Source organism: Myzus persicae, unplaced genomic scaffold (genome assembly GCF_001856785.1).
Source record: "Myzus persicae strain clone G006 unplaced genomic scaffold, MPER_G0061.0, whole genome shotgun sequence".
Lineage (NCBI taxonomy): Eukaryota > Metazoa > Arthropoda > Insecta > Hemiptera > Aphididae > Myzus > Myzus persicae.
This window is the reverse complement of record NW_019104144.1, coordinates 474146-494950: the sequence shown is the minus strand read 5'-3', so window position 1 is coordinate 494950 and position 20805 is coordinate 474146. Positions and strand designations below refer to the sequence as shown.

The 20805-nt window shown below is 31.7% G+C and overlaps 1 protein-coding gene across 7 annotated transcripts in view; it reads left to right on the top strand.

Moving 5' to 3' along the window:
• LOC111039207 (four and a half LIM domains protein 2) overlaps window positions 1-7294 on the top strand; it is a 94174-nt gene extending 86880 nt beyond the window's left edge. For all 7 annotated transcript variants that reach the window (XM_022322581.1, XM_022322586.1, XM_022322587.1 and 4 more), the window contains 3 exons: window positions 4380-4549; window positions 5648-5834; window positions 6658-7294. In XM_022322581.1, the coding sequence (XP_022178273.1) occupies window positions 4380-4549; window positions 5648-5834; window positions 6658-6815 (515 nt within the window). In that variant the 3' untranslated portion in view covers window positions 6816-7294. The remainder of the gene's footprint in view (window positions 1-4379; window positions 4550-5647; window positions 5835-6657) is intronic.
• The last annotated feature ends 13511 nt before the right edge of the window (window positions 7295-20805 follow it).

Here is a 20805-nt window from a genome sequence, read left to right as displayed (position 1 = left end):
CTCCCCCCCCCCTTCCATCTCCAGCCCGCCCCGGAACCGAAAACGGTATCCGATGATGGCAATATATACCAATATCATAATAATACAACAACAATAATAGTAATAATAATATCATTATCTTCGTACCCAACGGACGGAGGTGTACCTATATCTATTTAGTATTATACTTACACCGTGGGCAGGTCGGAAAGGTCACCCGGTGTCCCGGCGGCGGTGGGGCGCGCGCGCTCGAGGGGGGGGGAGAGATAGGTACGTCAAGTATATTATTACGTCCGTACTCGGTGCTCGTCGTCGTTTGTCACGCGCTTTTGGTTCAGTACCAGTGCAAACATGTCCGTGGACGTAATGACCAGCAAGTTCGGTAACATCACGCTGAAGACCAGCACGCCCAAAAAGGATCCGGGCGACGACGACGTGGCCATCCTGTCGTCATTTCTACCGGAATTCCTGATGAGCCCCGAGTCCATAACGAAAAACAAGGCGTTCGAATGTTCGTTGAAACTGGACTGCAGACTGGGAGACCCCAAAGCCACCCCTCCAGGTAGAACCACTGTACAAAAATATATACTCGTTCGACTATTAACAACCCTGCACGGTCCGTCTTCATAACATATTTTATAGTCGGACGAAAGATCTCGGCGACCTGTTGTATCACGACTACTGGACAGATTTTTTTCATTTTTTTTCTCATATTTTTTAACTATATTCTCTTCGACGCGTAACGTCGATCGATTTAACGTTCAAAGCGTTATTCGTCGCACTAAATCTGTATGCAGTTCGAAAAAACTGCAACTTTGGACTGCAGTGTATAACAGATGATTATCGACGTGCGAATCTCAATCGTGGCCGGTAAATGGTTTTTTTTTTTATTTGGCCGTCAATTCTGTGCTATTTACTGTGTGGAAAATAAAATACGTACTCTTACCGGTTACCGATGACTCATGTATGTTTTACAGTCTAAAATGAAATTTATTTTTGTGTCTTATTATAATAATAATATTATGACGTATGAAAATCACCATATATGGTGGTTATAATAATCTTAACCATCTGTTTGCCATACATGATCGGGCACCTAATCACATATTTTTTATAATATATGGATATAATGGTAATTATAGTTAGAAATTTCTCTTTAAATTTACCAAAAATACTTTATCTACATTCACTGGCACTTGTGCATTCTTTAAAACATCCAAACTTTAATATGTATTTTTTTAAATGTACAAAATTGCCAAATTAGTACATTATGTGTAGTATGTGTTCATTCTAATACCGTTGTATACGTTTTATGTTTAAAATCAAAATTTCCGAGAGATAGTGTAGTGAGGTACTACAGAATCTATATGGAGTACTGGAAGGGTAGGGGTAACTAGTTAATTTGTGATGCACAATTGCACAAAGTTCACTTCTCAAAATTTTAAATTCTTATAAACAAAATCTAATTGTTGGATATTTTTTTTGATATATATGTAAATATTTTAGTAATGTAATTCTATATCTGACTATAGAATTATAAAATTATTTGTATCCATTTCAAAACGTAAGACTTTGGGAAAATCTTAGTAATATGATTATAGGTGTTTAACTACAAAAGAAAAGAAAAATTGTTGCTCAAAAAAGTAAAAAGTGGTACTGAAGAAATAAATATAACATAGATTAATAGATCACCCAGTATAAATATTTGTATACAATAATTATTAAAGGTTCAAGGCACCAACTTAAAATTCAGTTTTATGGCTATATTTATGTATGTACGTTGTTTCATAATCTACCATAGAATTACTGTTAAGGAATTAGATTTTTTATTACCAAAAATAACATCATATGGCTGAAATTTTTAATGTACCATTAAATATTTGAAACTTATGACATTAGTGATTTTAGGTATGATATATTTTTGTATTTAATATTTAGTATGTATTTATGATAATCACAAAATTAAAATTACCTTGGTTAAAAACAAACTAAAAAAAAAATTCTACCTATTTACACTTTTTCATTAAACGTGCATTTCTTAACAATAATCGGTAGTTTATACAACGTATGCAAAAAAAAATATAGTTTTTTTGAATGTGTGGACTATGCGATATAAAACTATAAGTAAAATTACACTATTGAATATTATCGTGCAGTTACCTAAGTATTTTTATTGTTATTCTACATTTTTCTATCTACCTTTATATTTATTAATCTGTAATGATTTATATTTTGCGGTTGAAAATTTGAAATGTACACAGGCTTAAAGTTTTTGTGTTGTTAAAATAAAACTTTCTTCGACAGCAAAATGCGTTTTCCGAAATCGCATCAACCGTGATTTCGACAGTTTAGTGAAGATAAAACATTTTCCTGGTTAATCTTAAGACATTAATGGGTATAGGAGTGGCGATTTTCAATCGTGATCGCCTGAATTTCCTCTAAGATACCATTGATGCCAATCGTAAAACCTTGGAGCGCGAATTTTCAATATCTCGAGACAACGGCGATTCGTAGTTGGTCCCGTGGGCGTAATTTGCGTCCTTACTATTGTCTCCGTTCGTACCTACGTTACATATATCCGTCGAAAAAACGAAACAATCGCAGCCACCATCATTATCGCATATATATTATATCCGGGGGACAATAACTACACTTAACCGATCATTCCGTGTACACTTCGTTAAGCTCGCCAGACCGTATATAAGATATATTATATTATTTTTTTCAACGGCCTTGATCTGCATTTTAACATAACTCTAAGGTCGAGTCTGCGAAATTGGATCCCGTGGATGTTGCTAAAAGGAAATAACTGGTCTACGTAGGTACTACGACTATGATAACTAACTGCAGATATATGTATAGATAATAATATAACTCTGTAATATTATATTGATCAGTTTATTACACTGAATGTTGTTGTTGTTATTATTATTACGTTTCTCTCGTTCTCGTCGAAAAGACTCGAAAATTAATAAGAAAAAAATACACTAGCCATATATGCGCAACGATCGGTCACCGTTCACGTTCTTCCGTGAATCGCAACAATTATTATTATTATTGTTATTATTTATATTATTATCGAACACTCGGCAACCGCGGTCGAGATGGTATAATATAATATTGAATGGTAGCATCGTTCACTGCCGTTTACTTCCGTTATCGAGTTGAGTAACAACGATTGTGAGTGTGTTCGTGGGTGTGAAAAGGCATGTGTAGTTTAGTCGATGACGGTATACCGGCGAATGCGACGAGGAGAGTGAGAGCGACGGAGAAAGAAAGTCACGCTTCCGAGGAAGACCTGCAGCAAGAGATGTGGTCGTTCTGTCAATTTTACTCGATGTGCAAATAACTTATTCTAATAAAAAAAAGGTTTATTTGCAGTATGTATTTATAGTAATATGCAATAAGCAAATTAGATTTGGTTAAAACAAAAATAGGAGGGCAAGAGAGGAGGGGATGAATAAGAAATTATTTGCCGGGTTCAGACGAGGCGGTCGTCCCGCGCGGTACAGGAGAACAAGTCGCGTTAATCGTCGGCCAATAATTGCATAACTGGTAAACAAAATTAATAATATCTCTCTGGCCGTGGGACGACAATCGCATAACACACGCATTTCACTCCGCGGGACCGTGGGAGCGAAGGACCCGCGGAAGGAAACATAATAATATTTTCGACAGCGCGAATCCTAGTCGTTTCCACATCCTATCAAGTTTACCCACCGCTGCGTGGGCAATCGCGAACAGCCGCGGCGATGAAGGTACGACTATAGGTACTGCTCTGTGGGCGATTCTCGTTAAACTCTATATTATCATATGGATTGATTTTTTTTCGCCGGTCTTCGGGCACCGCAGACAGTATTATTATGCAGTGGCCTAAACATGATTCATCCATGTGTGTGTGTGGGGGGGGGGAGAGGGGGATAAATGATAAAAAAACCCTAGACAATATAGTTAAGTGCGTATGATACCGCAGGCACATGGGAGTAATGTATATATTGTTAGTATAATATTTATAAGCACAGACAAATTTCTTTTATGTATCCAAAAAATGTTGATACAATTTTTGTCTCGTTATAAAAGTATAATTTTAATTAGGATACGAAAAATTGTTCACAATTTTTTTAATGAATTTAAAATTTAAAAAACAAACGGCACCATATAACGTCCCGCTGGAGTTCTATCGAGGCAATAGGACGCAATGCTAAAGATGGGAAAATTGTATATTAATATTATAATATAATACTTTAGAAAACGATATAATTATTACAACGTACCGAGTACCGTCGCGATGCGTATACGTGTCATAATAATTGATAATATTTGTAGGTCTTGTGATATTATTTTATTTTTTTATTCGTATGATAATATTATAATATGCATTGGTTTTATTCTAACCTCAGGAACGAAAAAGATGGAGTACAAGACCAGACAGTGGCACGAGAAATGTTTCAGCTGCGTTGTGTGCAAGTCGGCCATCGGCACCAAGAGCTTTATACCCAGGGAACAGGAAGTTTACTGCGCCACTTGCTACGAGGAAAAGTTCTCGACCCGCTGCGTTAAGTGTGACAAGGTACGGTGTCGTAGAATAACAGAATTATTTTGAAGCGAAGGTTCATTTTTTTCGCTGCAACGCGACACGCGCCCGAAGATTCATTTTTGCCCGTCTGATAATAATGTATTAGATTTTAAAATATAATATTATGATGCAAGCCGTCTTATTCACTAGTACCTACTATTATCAAAGGTACTAAGATAAAAACTACGACCCGGCTGCTATTTTAATTTCGATTCGACATCACCACAATCCGTAGCGAAATTCTATATTCTACAAACGACATATTTTTTTTTTGAATACTTATACAAATCAAATGAATATATTTTTTCTTTTCATTACGGTTAATTCAGGAAAATGATTTTAAAACGTATTCGTGCAGAGGCGGGGACGTAGTGTACGTTCGTCGTTCAACGAGTACAGTTCGAGTACATACAGTGCTCTTTACGTCGTTATGACTTAATGAGTTCTTGCGTGTTTTCGGCTTCACTTTATATTTATTTTTATTACCACCCCCAGCAGGTAGTTAACAACCGAATTGTATCGATGGAATACATTTGAGTACAATTGAGAGCGGATTGTCGACATAACGAAGGACATTATGTTTTTTTATCCTTAAAAAAAAAAAAATGAAAGATACGTTTCCTAATTGAATTGACTTAATTGACTCTTATTAATTTTACTTTAATAGCACAAAAATAAATTGCAACAATGTAGATAGTTATACTTATATTTTATTCAAATTGGTTTATAAAAACACATTAAAGGCCACCACGGTCCATGATATCTATATACTGTATTTGGAAAAAAAATCAGCATACCTACAAGTGAATTTAATTAATTTTTATTTTCGTCTTCTGTCATCTGTAGTTATAGTACTCCCACCTGAAATAGCTATAGATTGGGTAGGTTTTTCTGCGCTTTGTATTCAATCGAAGAGATACGAAATACAACAGCAAAATATTGGTGGATGACCGTGGTTTTTTTTAAATTGAACTAAAATTGCCTATACAAAACCCCTTAAATATCGGGTGCGTGATGTCATCTTAAATCTTGACAATAATAATTGATCATATTTTTATGTATACTTAATCAACCGTTGTTCGTGTGTAACAGATTATCACTAGTGGCGGAGTGACATATAAAAACGAACCTTGGCACAGGGAATGCTTCACGTGTAGCCATTGCAGCACGTCGCTGGCTGGACAGCGTTTCACGTCCAGAGACGAAAAGCCGTACTGTGGAGATTGCTTTGGAGAGTTGTTCGCCAAAAGGTGCACTTCATGTGTAAAACCGATTACAGGTACGTACTCACCGAAACTCGTGTCATGTATTTGGAGGTGTTCCTGAACGATATCGGAGAAACATATTATTGTCATGAATTATTTTCGACGCAAGACCCCTCTTCTAATTTTTGAGTGATAATATAATATGTTGAATTAGGCCATAATGAATCCTATACACAATTCCTGTTCCTCAAAACGATGTAAAAATACCGAAAAGTGTGGTTGCACACCCGTTGATGTAATTCTCTATTCGCGTCTAAATGTCAAGCCTGGGCAAGTTAATGATAATTTTTAATTGAGCTGAGTTAAGTTGATAGAAAACACTTTAAAAAGTATAAGTCAATAGTTGTCGTTATTTTTTTTTAACTCAGTTATGTTCAACGTTATATGGAAACTTAAATATCAACTTATTAGTTTAAGTTAAGTTTTTTTTTTTTTATATATAGAAATAGCCACTAAATACGGTTTAAATTAACATAAAGTACATGTGTATGCAATATGTATCATCAATATTAATTGTATCATATTAATTGTTTAATTATTTTTTGAATAACGTGACTTGGATTTGATAAAAAGTAACTCGTTATTTATTAAGTTTATAACAATAATAACCAGTTTAGTTAAACATTTAGTCAACGAAAATAAAAAAGTTAAGCTCAATTTAACTTCAACTTTTCGGCTCTTTTACGCCCAGGCTTCGTAAACGGGCACTCGTCATGTTATTGTATTACATTACTCTACACCGATATAGCCGATCTCAATGGACCTCTATAAATTAATTCCTTAAAAAAAAAAAAAAAACACAAAACACAATACTATATTTGGCGTTCTGTCCCGCAGGAATCGGCGGCACTAGATTCATCTCGTTCGAGGATCGCCACTGGCACAACGATTGTTTCATCTGCGCCTCCTGCAAGACCTCGCTGGTTGGCAGGGGCTTCATCACCGACGCCGAAGACATCATTTGCCCGGAATGCGCCAAGCAGAAGCTCATGTAAACACGGCCGCGCACCTGATCGACACGACCACCACCCCCGCACTCCATCGTATGACCGTAATACGTTATGTCCATCAACGCCGTCTTTAAGTCACTATAATAATATATAATGTCATAAGATTTAACGCAACACACACGAGATAAAAAAATGAATTGTCAAAAAAATAAAAAAAACCAACCCGTCGTCTTTGTATGGCTTACGCGAGGCACCTAACCCACCACCATCACCACCACCATCACCACCACCATCACCACCGTACACATACCACTCGGTGACGACGCAGTGGCGGCGATTCATTTTGTCCGTCTGATATAAATTTTATGTCCGAGTTCCGCGGCACCGGATCCGCGTTATTTATTTATTTGTTTTTATTTATTCGTACGTTTTTCATGTATCGACACGTGTGCCTTAACGTATCTAAAGTATATCGTATCACTATATATAGAAAACATGTATTAGATATTGATAAATAATATATATATATATATTTATGTAAACCCACATAATATTAATAGATAGATTTATATTTATTTATATTATATAAAACTAACAAAACAATTATTACGCGTAGATCAAAAGGTACTAAATACTTATAATTGTTAAAAAAAAAAATAATTAAAAAAAAAAAATAATAATAAAACTTATGTAGTTCACTAACCTTGAGTTTGAATATTATAACTATAACTATATATATTTATATAAATTAAATTATTTATTTAAATGTAATTTTGATTAAGTTATACCAGCATTTAAGTTACATAACCACCCTCGTTAATTTATTACTCAAAAGTATTATTATGATTTTTTTTGTGATTAACTAGTCAGGTCTTGTTATTAAAATGTTATTATAAATATTATATTATTATGTATAATATACTATATAATAACAACCTTATGTTTTTCTCCCTTTAGGTACATAATATTCTACTGTAAACTTGTGGCCTTATCTATACCGTCCCCATCCCCGAAGTCCTTCGTTACAATATTACCTATTTTTGTCTTATAGGAGATTTTAGAAGTTAGAAGGCATTTTTCAGTGAATTATCACTTAATATTATTACGTTTTTATTGTCAATATAAAAATCGAGCACAGTGCTGTGAAACGTTTCACCTTATACATTTTAATCATAAATTAAATAAGGTGGGCTAGTAAATATATACCTTACACATATACATAGAAATATACATAATATATAGTATTATAGGTAATGTGTAATCGATTTAACTAACCAAAACTCGGCTAACCGAATTCTCGAAATCTGTTTCGACTCATACCCTTAAAGCCTTAACACACGAAATTCACTATTATAATACTATATAATATAATAATTAATTATTATTTGTACACGATACTATCTGTGTTAAATATATCGTATGTAGTCTATTTATTTTAGTAATTAAAATTATATTGGTGTTAATTGTCAGATATTTTTATCGTAGTAATTTTTATAATAATGCAAGAACTATAACTATAGAAGTTATTACAGTTGAATCATTTGGTGCTATGATAATAATAATAATAAAAATAATATTAAAAAAAGTAATTACGATCTGCTATCGCACACTAATCGCATTGTTTTTTTAAAACAATTTAGTGTAGACTTAAGATATTATAATTTTTTTTTTTTTGACGATGTATACATTTTGAACATTATAAAAATCACATTTTATGAAAATATATTACCTATGTTATCTATTGTTGACTCACACAAATCTATTTTATTTTTTATTTTTTATGCGAAGTTTTCTGGTTTCATCGTTTTGTTTATAACGATATTGTACATTTTGTTCGAGTGAATCAATATTGTGTATTATATTATATTTATTTTAACACAGGCACACAAAACACTTAACATTTTCAACTTATAAATTATTTATAATTGTTTGTCTGAAATAAAATGCTCTGATTTTCGTGTTGGAATAAAGATTTTTCAATTAAAAAATCGTTCTAAACACATAAATAGTATATTATTATTAGTACCTATTATGTAATAAACACACCAGTTAAATATATTTATTATTTACTAATATTTATACTACAATATAGTATTATTTATTAATTATTACAATTAAAACAATTTAAAAACTATTGTTGTATTGTTAAAAATTATTTTATAATAGGACATATCTTAACTGAGATTTGTCTTAACTTTCAAATTAAATATTGTGTTCAATCGATATTTTTAAATTATTTTAATACATACTATAAAGCAGTGAGTATAAATACATATTAATACATTCAACAAGTACCTATTGTCAACACATTTTTCCAAGTGCAACAATACTTGAGGAGTAGTATAGTGTTCAAACAGATCCTCCTCTGCTTTCGTTTTAAACGAAAAAAAATAAGTGCAACAATACTAATGTTTACAATAATATTGTATTAAATACTAATAGATATTGATAAATTGAAATCCGTTTAAAAATAATGTACAGCTATTCTGAAGTAAGAAATTCTATAGGTATAACTGACAACTGATCAACATCTGATTTCTATTAGACTTGTGTGTTACAGTATTACAGGAACATTTTATTTGGCATTCAATATAAAATGAAGGTACACGAAGTATAAACAAAAAAATGATTGATCTTTTTGAGATATTTCAATACATTTTTTATGAAATTAACAAGTCACTCCCAATAACTCAATTAGGTACTTATCTTAATCATGAATTTTTTTCAAAAACAAGGTTTCATTCACGAAAATAAACATGAAAATCTGCATAAATAATTTTAGCATGTTTTTAACAAATGTCTCTTATACGTTTAATATGTATTCAAAATATTAAATGTGTACAATATTATTAAGGATTAAAAAAATTATTTCAAAAAGCCCAAATAATAATAATGATTTAGGTAGTGTCTATATTCAAATGTATGTATTTATTTTTAAGGAATAATCTTAAGAATCATTTATGTGACTGTTGTGACCAGTGTGCAATGTACAATAACAAATGGTTAGAACATGTTTTGTTGGAAAAGTTCAACTATCTCTAAATGCGTCCTTCATAAGCACGATTTCCCAGGCATTAATTGAATGTAACGTATAACAATGTACATTATTTCAGACACTGAAATAAAATGTATTGCAGGCTGCTGAATTAAACATTTGATATGAATATGATACTTTTTGGTGAGATTGATTTTAGTTTTGAATAACCAAAATACGCTACTATTGTATTGAGTATACAATATATAAATATCTTTTAAGAAAAAAAAAATACTTAAGACTTAAAAAAATATATTGGAGGAAAGTCACCTCGATATTTTAGAATAAGGTTCACAAACAAAAACTGTATACTTGCAGCATAATCAATAATCATAATAATCAGAGGCTAAACGGCCTAAACGTTACCTATAGGAATTAGGAAGCGATAAGACTATGTCTACAAACCGATAGAAAATACTGACGAATAATTTTGTTTTATTATATTTAAATAAAATATTATTTTTAAACCAATTCGATTGTTATACTGATAATATAGTTACATATAATATGTTAACGTTTGTCAAAATCTATTTTGTTGGTATAGTATTCTTGAAAAAGTCAATAGTTACCGGTTTGGTGGGACAATCCGGTACCCAAACATCCAAGTACAGTATAAAAATAGATATGAAACGATGTCGAGAATTGGTCTTAATTTAATAGGAGCGGTGTGCAGGGGAACATAAAAAAAAGGTGCGCGTTATCATTGTTCTACGAGACATGTCTCGTTGTTCATACTTTTGTATCGTTTTATTTTTTAGTAATCGTTACTAGCTCAGTTATCGTAGCGTCATTCACCACCGCAAATTCGTTTTTTCGGTTGATTTTTAATATTTACTGTTTGTTTGTCTGTAATTATGCCTGGTTTATTCATTTTTTCCAACGTCTCACAATATCTTCCCAACTTAAGCTTATGTGTCGCCACTGTTATTAGTCATTAATTATATTTACAAGTTAAAGGACACCCAAATTGAATTGGTCCGTGCAAATACAAGTAAAATCCATTTCCATAAAAAAAATCCGGTTTAGTTAAAATTCGATGAATAAAAAAATGTTACGAGTATAAATTTGCAAGAAGAGACAGATCCAACAACCCGTATAGGAAATAATACATCGTACTTGGAGCTGTCTGATATTGCATTTTTCTGGCGAAAACCCAAATAGCTCCAGGAGAATATTAAATTGAACTAGTTCAAGTAAGTTTCAGTGAATACAAGATAGCTCCAAAAATCAAAATTGTGTTTTCTGAAAAGTTTTGAAGAGTGAAATTTTATGGTTTCTTACACGGATCGTTTCGATTTGTAAATTTGTTGTCTATTAGAATGCATCCTACTAGTGCGTAACATACTACTTTTTCACTCAGAAGTTGACATTTAGCTTGGTTAGTTTTAACATGAGTCATGATCGAATGTAATGATTAGAACATCATCTATCAGGTCGAGTGGCAGCGGTGACACTGACTAGTGACTGCTGAGTGCCTGAACATAAATGTGAATAATGTGATAATCCCCTGTCACTAACCATTATCAATACTATCTAATTTTCTTTTTATAGGTTCTATTGTATAGATTGGAAACAATATTTAATAAAATAAAGAAAAATCATCAACTGTGTCCTCACGAAGGATTTTTTACAAAATTTTAATTTTTAAGCGATTTATATGAACACGACATAACATAAACCATGGAATAAACACATATAAAGTTTTTACCATTATGATCAATAATCATAGGCAAAACTAACTAAGGTAAACTTGAGTTTATGGGTGCAAATGTAACGCACAGAGGCACCAAATGCGAGTGTTAAGTATTGTATACTTTAGTAGTCACTCAAATAAAAACCATTTTCATTTTTAAGAACATTTAAGTTTACTAAAAAGAACGAATTCGATAGATCTCACTATGCAAATGATACTTTTTGATACTAGAACATAAGATTTTTGAAATATTCATATTTGTTTTTTTTAAATATTTTTGTACTATGAATTTCAAATATGAAATTATATTTTTGAATAAACTAATCATTTTTTTTTTTTTGCAAATGGAATAATGTCAGTGTGATACTGATAGTATTTGATTAGTTTCAATAATTGTTTCTACAACCATCATGATACATAGTATTATAGTAGATTATAACTTCCTGTGGGGGGTCTCTTAATAAATATTGATACTTAATTGTCAAGGTCTTGATTTGATGCCGAAGGTTGTACGTAAAAGTGAATTATTGATTATATAATCAATTTTTTTTTACTCAAGATAGGTAGATCATTTCTTTATTCCGACAAAAATTAGTTAGTTAGAATCATTATTAGTACTTGAGAACAAGAATCGATTTATTTTTGGTAGATTTCTATGCAATAATATCAAAAAATCATCGAATAGAATAAAGTAAATTTTGTATTTAGAGGAATAATTCCTGTCTAATCTATTCCTCAATTTTTTATTAATAGTAATAAATATGTACATTACTGTCCATAAAATGCATTACTCATTAAATATATTATGCTTGTTTATTGTATGCACGTGTGGGTGTTTCGATTCCATTACCAATTGGATTTACAATTTATTTTAGAAGATGCAACGTAAGTCCTTAATATTAGATTTTAACTGTTGAAGTAAATAAATACGCATATTTATTTATTGTGTTCAGAGCATATTATAATGGTCGGTGTAAATATGTTGATGACTGATGAAACACTGGAAAACTATTACCAAGTCATAATAAATCACATCAGTTAAATATTAAACTGGATTACATATTTCGATAAAACGTTGGTAATACAGTTTTTAGTTTATCTAATCTTTACCAACTGTATACTAATACGTCGATAATAACTTTACTAAGTTTAAACATACCTAGTAGTTATAAAAACGAAGGTGTAGGTAATGTTAAGTAATATTTAGTTTTAATTACGACAGTAGGTGCCCGCATGATATTAGTCAGTTTTCAATTTTTTTCTGAATAAAATAAATAAACATATATGAATTATTTTGTGTTGCAATGTAGTCATAATGCATACAATATATGCACGAATACACGATAAATTGTTTTCAATATTTTGTGATAACTTGGGAATAAAAAACATAGAATTATAGGCAGGTGTCTGTATATAGAATCTACACAATTACAACATTTAATATCTAAATTTTGATTTTTAATTATTTAAAAAAAAACTAGTTATCCCGAATGCAAAAATATATTCATGAAAATACGGGTCCTTCGAACGCATATTTTATCATATCGTATGCTCTGCCAACTCTATGGTTTATTGATGTCCATGTGATAATTTTTTTAATGACTTTTTGATGTCTTGAGTTCTTGTCATATTCGCTTAAATTTAAAATAATAATATATTCATTAGATTAATATTGAAAATCCTGTTTACTCGCATACTAAATATAATAACCCTATGTTGGCTATTAATCATTGTACGTTCCATAAATATAGGTATTCTCGGTGTACCGCAAAACTACTTGTAAAACAACTTATTACTTTTAAGTCACACCTTTAAAAAAAAAAGCGACCCGTGGTTTTTATACAATGCTATTAATAGTACTAAAATCAAATTCAAAAAGACTTTGGGCATCGGTGATATGATAAATGGTAACTGTCACAGTGGAGACTTGGCCCCTCACTCGGTTAAAAAAAAAAATTGGATGCCTTACAGTCAAAATTGGGTGTGCTTGTCCTATAATTGTGCCTATTCTAAAGCCCTAACCGATGAGCCTAACCGATAATGACGGCCATAAACAGCGGTACGCATTTTATAATTTTGGGTATACATTATTAATGACTTTATTTTATTCTGAATTCAAAAAAATTAAAATACGAATTCTATACAAACATTTTCCATTTTAAATACGATATTTTTTTTCGAATGTTTTGTCATATTAAGGCGTTTTTATGCATATTATAAGGTATAAAATATAATTAGCGCATAACATTCAACTTTTCGTCATGTTTTAAAGGTGGAAAAATTATGAATTTGGTGTTTTATACTAAAATACTTATGTATTTAAATATACATAATATACCTAATCTAATATAATATTGTATATTATAATGTTTAATTTTCAAAAATTCTTTTAGTAACTATTTATATTTTTAAGTTTATCTATTTTTGCCTTATTAAAAAAGGCCAATTTTTTTAAAAATATTTCATAGTTTATCTATAGTACCCTAAATCACGTGAATCTATTGTACGGTTACCGGGAACCTATATCGAGAAGCATTGTTAAATAATAAATTGCTTATAACTTTTGGAGGATTGAAGTTTTTGGAAGCCACAAAAATGCAATCTATAGATAAGAACTTGAAAGGTTTTGTAACGGAATAATAAAAACGCATGAAAACCACACTCGATTCACCTCAAAAAGTGATAATTATTTTTAAAAAAATCGATTTTCTTTTTCGTTCAAGATAAAATTCGGCCCCCCTCACCGTATGCGACATTTCCACCATTCCTCCCACTAGTGAACGGTCCACCGATGGGAAGAACAATTTTTTAGTAAGATCGATCAATTTCTAGACCAGACCGTGTGGGACCGTTGGCCTTTGTCACACGGCGAGTGTGCGAGTGTGTTTCATGCACTACACAAATAATAATAATGATATAATGTTATAGGTACTACTTATGTATTACATGACGTTAGTGGTCGCCGAGCTTGACCTTTTCCGTCTCGCCGCCGCCGCCGCCGCCGCCGTCGTGACCAGTCTTTTATTGCCAGTCTCCATTCTGTTGCCAAGATCAAGGACAAGCGCACCTGCAGACGTCGAGCCGCGGACCGGTTGTCTCGCCGTCGACGACGGTCTTCCTCGGCCGGTGATCATCCCGCACGGTCGCACAAAGTCGTTTTGTAACTTGTAAGAGTTTACACGACGCCGAGTTCGATCCTTTTGCGTGCCGACCAAAGGTAGTTGATCCATAAATGTAAGTCCAGTGGCGTCGATCTCTATACCCATGCCGAGGTCAAACATCGAAAACGGAAACTCCGATTTTCTCAAAAACTAGTCATCAGTTTTTCCCGATCATTTCAAAAAGAAATATTTTTGACTACCCCTCGAGTACGAACTATAGATCGAGTTTTCCATCGGAAACCGCGCACTTTAAGTCTAGAAACTGGATTTGAGTTCTCTAAAAGATAACCGAAAATACCCTCAAAAAATAACCACAATGTTTTTTTTATAGGTACGATTGCAAAATGATGGCTTAATTTTCGCCATTTGTAACACTTAAAATACTAACAACAACACATAAACTAAATACTAAACTTAAGCACGCACAGTTAGTAAACAGTGAGTATACTGGAAATAAGTGCGATCTCATTTTTCGTTGTTACATTTTTGAATAAGACAACACATACGATAATCCTTGGAGATGAATAAAGACGTTTAACTTTCATAACGAACGATTGAAATTTGATAAGAATTAAGAATTAATAACTTTTAAGCCAAACATTATGTATACAATATTTCTTTATATCATACATTGAATTTTCTGATTTACGTTTAAGTCTCGTGCAATGTTTTCTTATATGCACTAAAAATTTATAAAATTACATTAATATGCTAAACAAATATTACTCTAAAAATGGAAAAAAATTTAAAAAAATGCAAAATAAAAGTCTTACCTTTGAAGTATCTGTTACACGAAACCAATTATGTACATTGTACTTGGAATGAATATTGTCCAAGAGACCCAAAGAGTCATGTCTTAAAATCCATGCCCTAGTGATGAGTTACTACAAAAAAATAAAATGTAATAACGCGTCATTGTAAAACCAAATACATTTTCGCTTCTCTCAGAATCTAAAATATTTTCATATAACATTCGTAATTTGCATGCCTCCTCTCCCCCTTAGAAAATGTTATCTAGACGAATATGAACCTTTACTAGTGTAGCAACTGGCAACTCGCCGCTGTGAGTGTTCCAATACAAAAGGTCTGTCTATAAATCCGAATAGCTTTTGACTCTCATCTTGAAATATGTTTTTTACTGTAGGTATTTGTATTCGTATTTAATAATAAACCATTGTATTAAATATCAATTAATTTTTAATATTCTTTACACAATATTCTAAGCAGCAGAACCATAAAATATTTATTATTTTTATACGATAGTTAATTAAAAAGAAAAAAGATAATAATAAATAAATATTTAGTACCTACTTTATAAATAATAATACCATTAATAAAATATTATAGTTTTTACATGTATAAAATAACATATTCATTATTTTCTTAAGCGATTGTCGAGGTAGGTATAATAGTTAAATAGATACAAGCTGATTTCACAACAACAACAAAATAAATTTTCTAGGACAAAACATGTATACATAATAAACCTATTAATATTAGTTTTTTTTAGATTGGATGGCCAAACGATGAATACAATTATACGTTATTAAATAAATAGTAGTGTTTATTTCACAAAAAAAAAAAATGTTTTTAGTGAATTTTAGATTTTTGGTGTTTAGAATTTCATATTCATTTACTAAACATATTACCACATTAGAACATAGTTTCAATCCCAAAACATATTTTTCATAGAAGCATACTTTTTTATTTATTCGTGGAAACTTTTATTAATTTTAAGTTATTGCCTTTTTATACTATATACGCACAACGAACCTATTCACACCGTTGTATTTTGGTTAAGCGATAATGTGATAATGACTTCAAAGTTAATAGCAATAATATATTATAAAAATATATTCTATTAAAATAATTAAAAATGAACAATATTGAATTTATTGTTTAATGAATGCCTTGTTTTCGGAATGTGAAAAAAAAACATATAAATCAACCTATTATAATATGAATAGTAAAATAAATACTTTAATTTCCATATCATAAAAATGTATACTTATAGTAAATGGTAATATAATGGGCTGATAGAGCTAGTCTTCTCTCAGAATCGTTTTTCACATTGAATCATTTATCGTTTGAATTCAAATTTAACATATTCACTACAAAGTCTTTGCCTACTAAATTACAAATTACACTCTACAGTCTATATCTGTAAGGACTGTACAGTAAAGATCGCACCTACTTCCCAATTTTTTTCTACGCTCTCATAGATAGTGTTAATTTTTTTCCTATTCAATTAACATAATTACGTAATAAGAATATTGTAGACAGTCAGATACCTGTATGCATATTACATTAGCTACTCGGGCACAATAGTTCAATATTATTTGTGCTTCGTCGTCGATAATATCAAATAGATATATATTTGTTTCACTAAAATATCTCTCTCTCTCTCTCTCTCTCTCTCTCCTTCACTCTAGGAGGTAAAAATCGCCTAAGGATGCTCGGCCATCCATCTTTTTCTTGCCCATTAAGGCGTTCTACTATATCCATCTCCTCTGATCCCTGTCCTGTCGGCCATCCGTATACAATTTAATACGGAAAAACGTATAATATTAATATCGCCATACGGTCGGTTTGGTGACATCGCGATGGCTGCTCTTCTGTCGCGCCAGGTGGTATACAAGCTCGAGTTCTCGGCTTGCGGATCTCGGAGTCGATGCTATAACCGTCGATAACCAATACATTTCTTCTGTTGTAATAATGTATAAGCAATGTTCAACCCGATACGGATATCTATTATAGACGTTTACCTGATGTATATCATACACGCTTACGCGCCGCGATTAGATGCCGGCGGCGGAGGGTCGAAGACCTCCGACGGATCGATGACTCTCCGCCGCCGCCACCGACGTCGACGTTCGACAATATTGGCATTTAATATTTTTTTACGAATCTTTTTGTTCGCGGTTAAATCATTTTTTTTCTGTCCATGTAGTTGGGAAATACTTTTCGGAAAAAGACGAAGGAGGTAAAACAATAATTTACAATCAAAATGGGACACAATATATTGTTATTATTTATTACAATAATATTGTCATTGATGGAATCGTTAAATGTTAAATATTATAATATAGTATGCGACCAGACGTACAAGACAAATTTAGATTGGAGCTTAGTTTTTTTATTAATTTTCTATAATTCTGCATAAGTTTCAATAAAAAATTTAATTAACAAATATAACACGTACCCCGGTAGATAGGTACGTATCTGGCATGCGTATATTTTCTAAGCAAGTATCGGTTGGACTTTAATTGTGAAGTTACAGAACAATTGAGTATTACTTGTATTGACTATGGTAATAGTATTGACTCTGACAATGTTAACAGTGCAACCGGCGGGTGTAAAATATTCCACTGACACATGTACGTAAACTCTAACGGTTTATCTCCAATCTACATGTATTTTTATTCAATTTTGTAGCATTTTTATGGGTTTCAATCAATAAATTATACATTCATTAAAGTTTACAACATGTGTATTACACTTTTATTAACACATTACACTAATCAAATTATAATATATGACAAATTAATATTCTATAGTAAGTTGGTTACGAGTGTTACGACATGTCGATGGTAGTCAGAAAAATGACTGAAAAAAATGTCCCAAATCAAGAATGCCTTTGGTAAAATTTTCAAGATCAAATTTAGGTGATAATAATATGTGTTTATGTAAATTGTATGATTTTCTTTTTAAAATTGTCTTTTAAAGTTATCAATTCTAATCAAATAGTAGGTATGAAGACCATTTTTAATGATAGCTGTTATATGACTTTAAAAAAAAAACTTTATGAATTCTTTATTTTTTAAAAATATTATAAATGTTGTAAATACATTTAAAGTCATATTTAGTATTTACGTAATAATCTATTTCATCTGTACATATTTTATTCAATTTTTAATTTGCAACAACTTTGCCAAAGAGTTTGCCTTAGTTCATTTTAGACAATGGTATTATCACGATCGTTTTTGATTTTGCACCATTTCATTTCGGACACTTTTACCTAAATTTCAATTGAGTCCAGATCGAGCTTTTATAAATATGATACGCAGCAAGACCTCATTATATTTAAATCATTTTCAGTAACAATGTATATTAGCTTCAAGTAAATGGAGATAATAGATATTATTCTATGTAAAATGAAACGCAAACACAAAATGATTTGAAATAATATTTTTCTACATATTGTTTCATTATTGTCAATTGTCATCATATGTACCTTTTTTTATCTATATCAGTCGATCTTACATATTCAGCTAATATTTTGGATCCCAATGTCTTGTCACCGGTCGGTGGAGTTTACATAGAGTTTGAAATGTTTAGGGTTCAGATTTAAAAGCAATATAAATAATAAAATGTAGTGTACTAGGTTTCCGCTAAATCAACAACATAATTTGTTTAAAAAAAAATTTAGAACCATAAATTCGGGAGAATCGTTTTCGAAACTTTTTTCCTAATTTTATAACGTACTTTTTTATCTTTCGGAGTATTGAAAATTGAAATGGCAGAATCATTTGTATTCACAATTTTATAGTAGAGGTAAGAACTACGCGATAAAACAACTATAAACGACAAATGCGGACTGAAGTGCAATTTACCCAACAACAATCCATTTCGATCGATAGATACCTAGAAAAGGCATCCTTATATTTATCGATATGTCTAGCAAAAACAATACAGCACATTACCAATTAAAACCTAAAAGTAATCTTAATATCGGCAACACGTTTTTACTAGCGACTCTTATCGATCTGTACAGTTCACTCACAACTATTGTGATAATTATTAATAATTTAACACAAAATATAAATAACAGAAAAAATCAAAATAGTCAAAAATGTTTACCCTAGAAAGCTTAGAAATCAAACGAAACACTTTTTTTTACAAAAATTATTTTTTCGTCATTGTCCACAAAAAATTAATTATACGACGGGGAAATTACATCAGTCAGTTCTGTGACATTGTATAGGACACAAGTGCCTGCTACTATTGGACTATTCGACCGTGACTTGGTTGACCTATATCTCAGCCCGCAGTAGGATTTAAGTCTTGCACTGAGTATTGTTGACTCGACTCAAAATATGCATACCTACATTAAAAAAAAAAGTGATAGAATATTGCTTTCTGGTCCAAACTAGGACAGAGATAGTTCTCGACTTTTCATAGCACATAATAATAATATACTATAGCAGTATAGCAGGTGACATCACCTGAGTCTGCAGCTCTTACGCCAATCGCAAAGTTATTACATTATAGATATATGCTTTTGTTTCAACTCATACGATTCGAGGGAAACTATCAACTGTCAAGTGTCCGTCTCTTTCATAAAAAGATGTTTGAAGCAATTGCGTTCATCGCACGCGTTATCGACATAACCTCAGAACTACAGAAGTAACGCACTGAAAAAAACGTTTGCGGTTGAACGTCTTCTCGTTAAAATCAGCTTTGAAAGACATTTCCGCCACGATCACGATGTAAATGCGACAAACTTAATCTTCAATCTCATCGCACGGACATCGATCAGGAGGTCGTCTCTCGATAAAATCACGTTATTATTCACATCTTCTTTGCAATACCTATATAATTTGTCCTTCTATTGCACTCGTATCAGTAAGATGTATACGTTGTCGTTGTATGACATAAAAATCATAATTCATAATATACCAAATATCATAAACCAGCACTAAGGTGCATTATAACATAGGTACCTACTTAGTACTTACCAATTACCAGGTATACGATGTCTTGTTTGTATACGTCATGCAATAAACACTTAATTATTATACTATTAACTCACGAAGTCGTCAAAATATTGGCGTATCATATACAGTGACGGATCCAGGGAGGGGGCGCAGTTACCCAGGCCTACTCCCGGACATATTATTTCCCAAATTCTTTTATAATTCTACAGATATTACTATACTTCAAATTACATATTGTATGTCTGATGATAAAATATAATATTATTATACGTACCATTCTGGGGCGCACGAACTAAGATAGCACTATCTTATTTCATGGTGGACGGTGATTCCAATATTTTAATTTTACATTAACAAAAATTGTGCACCTCTCCCCTCCCCCCCCTTGCTCTGGATCCGTGCCTGGTATTATATGACATGCGTACCTATA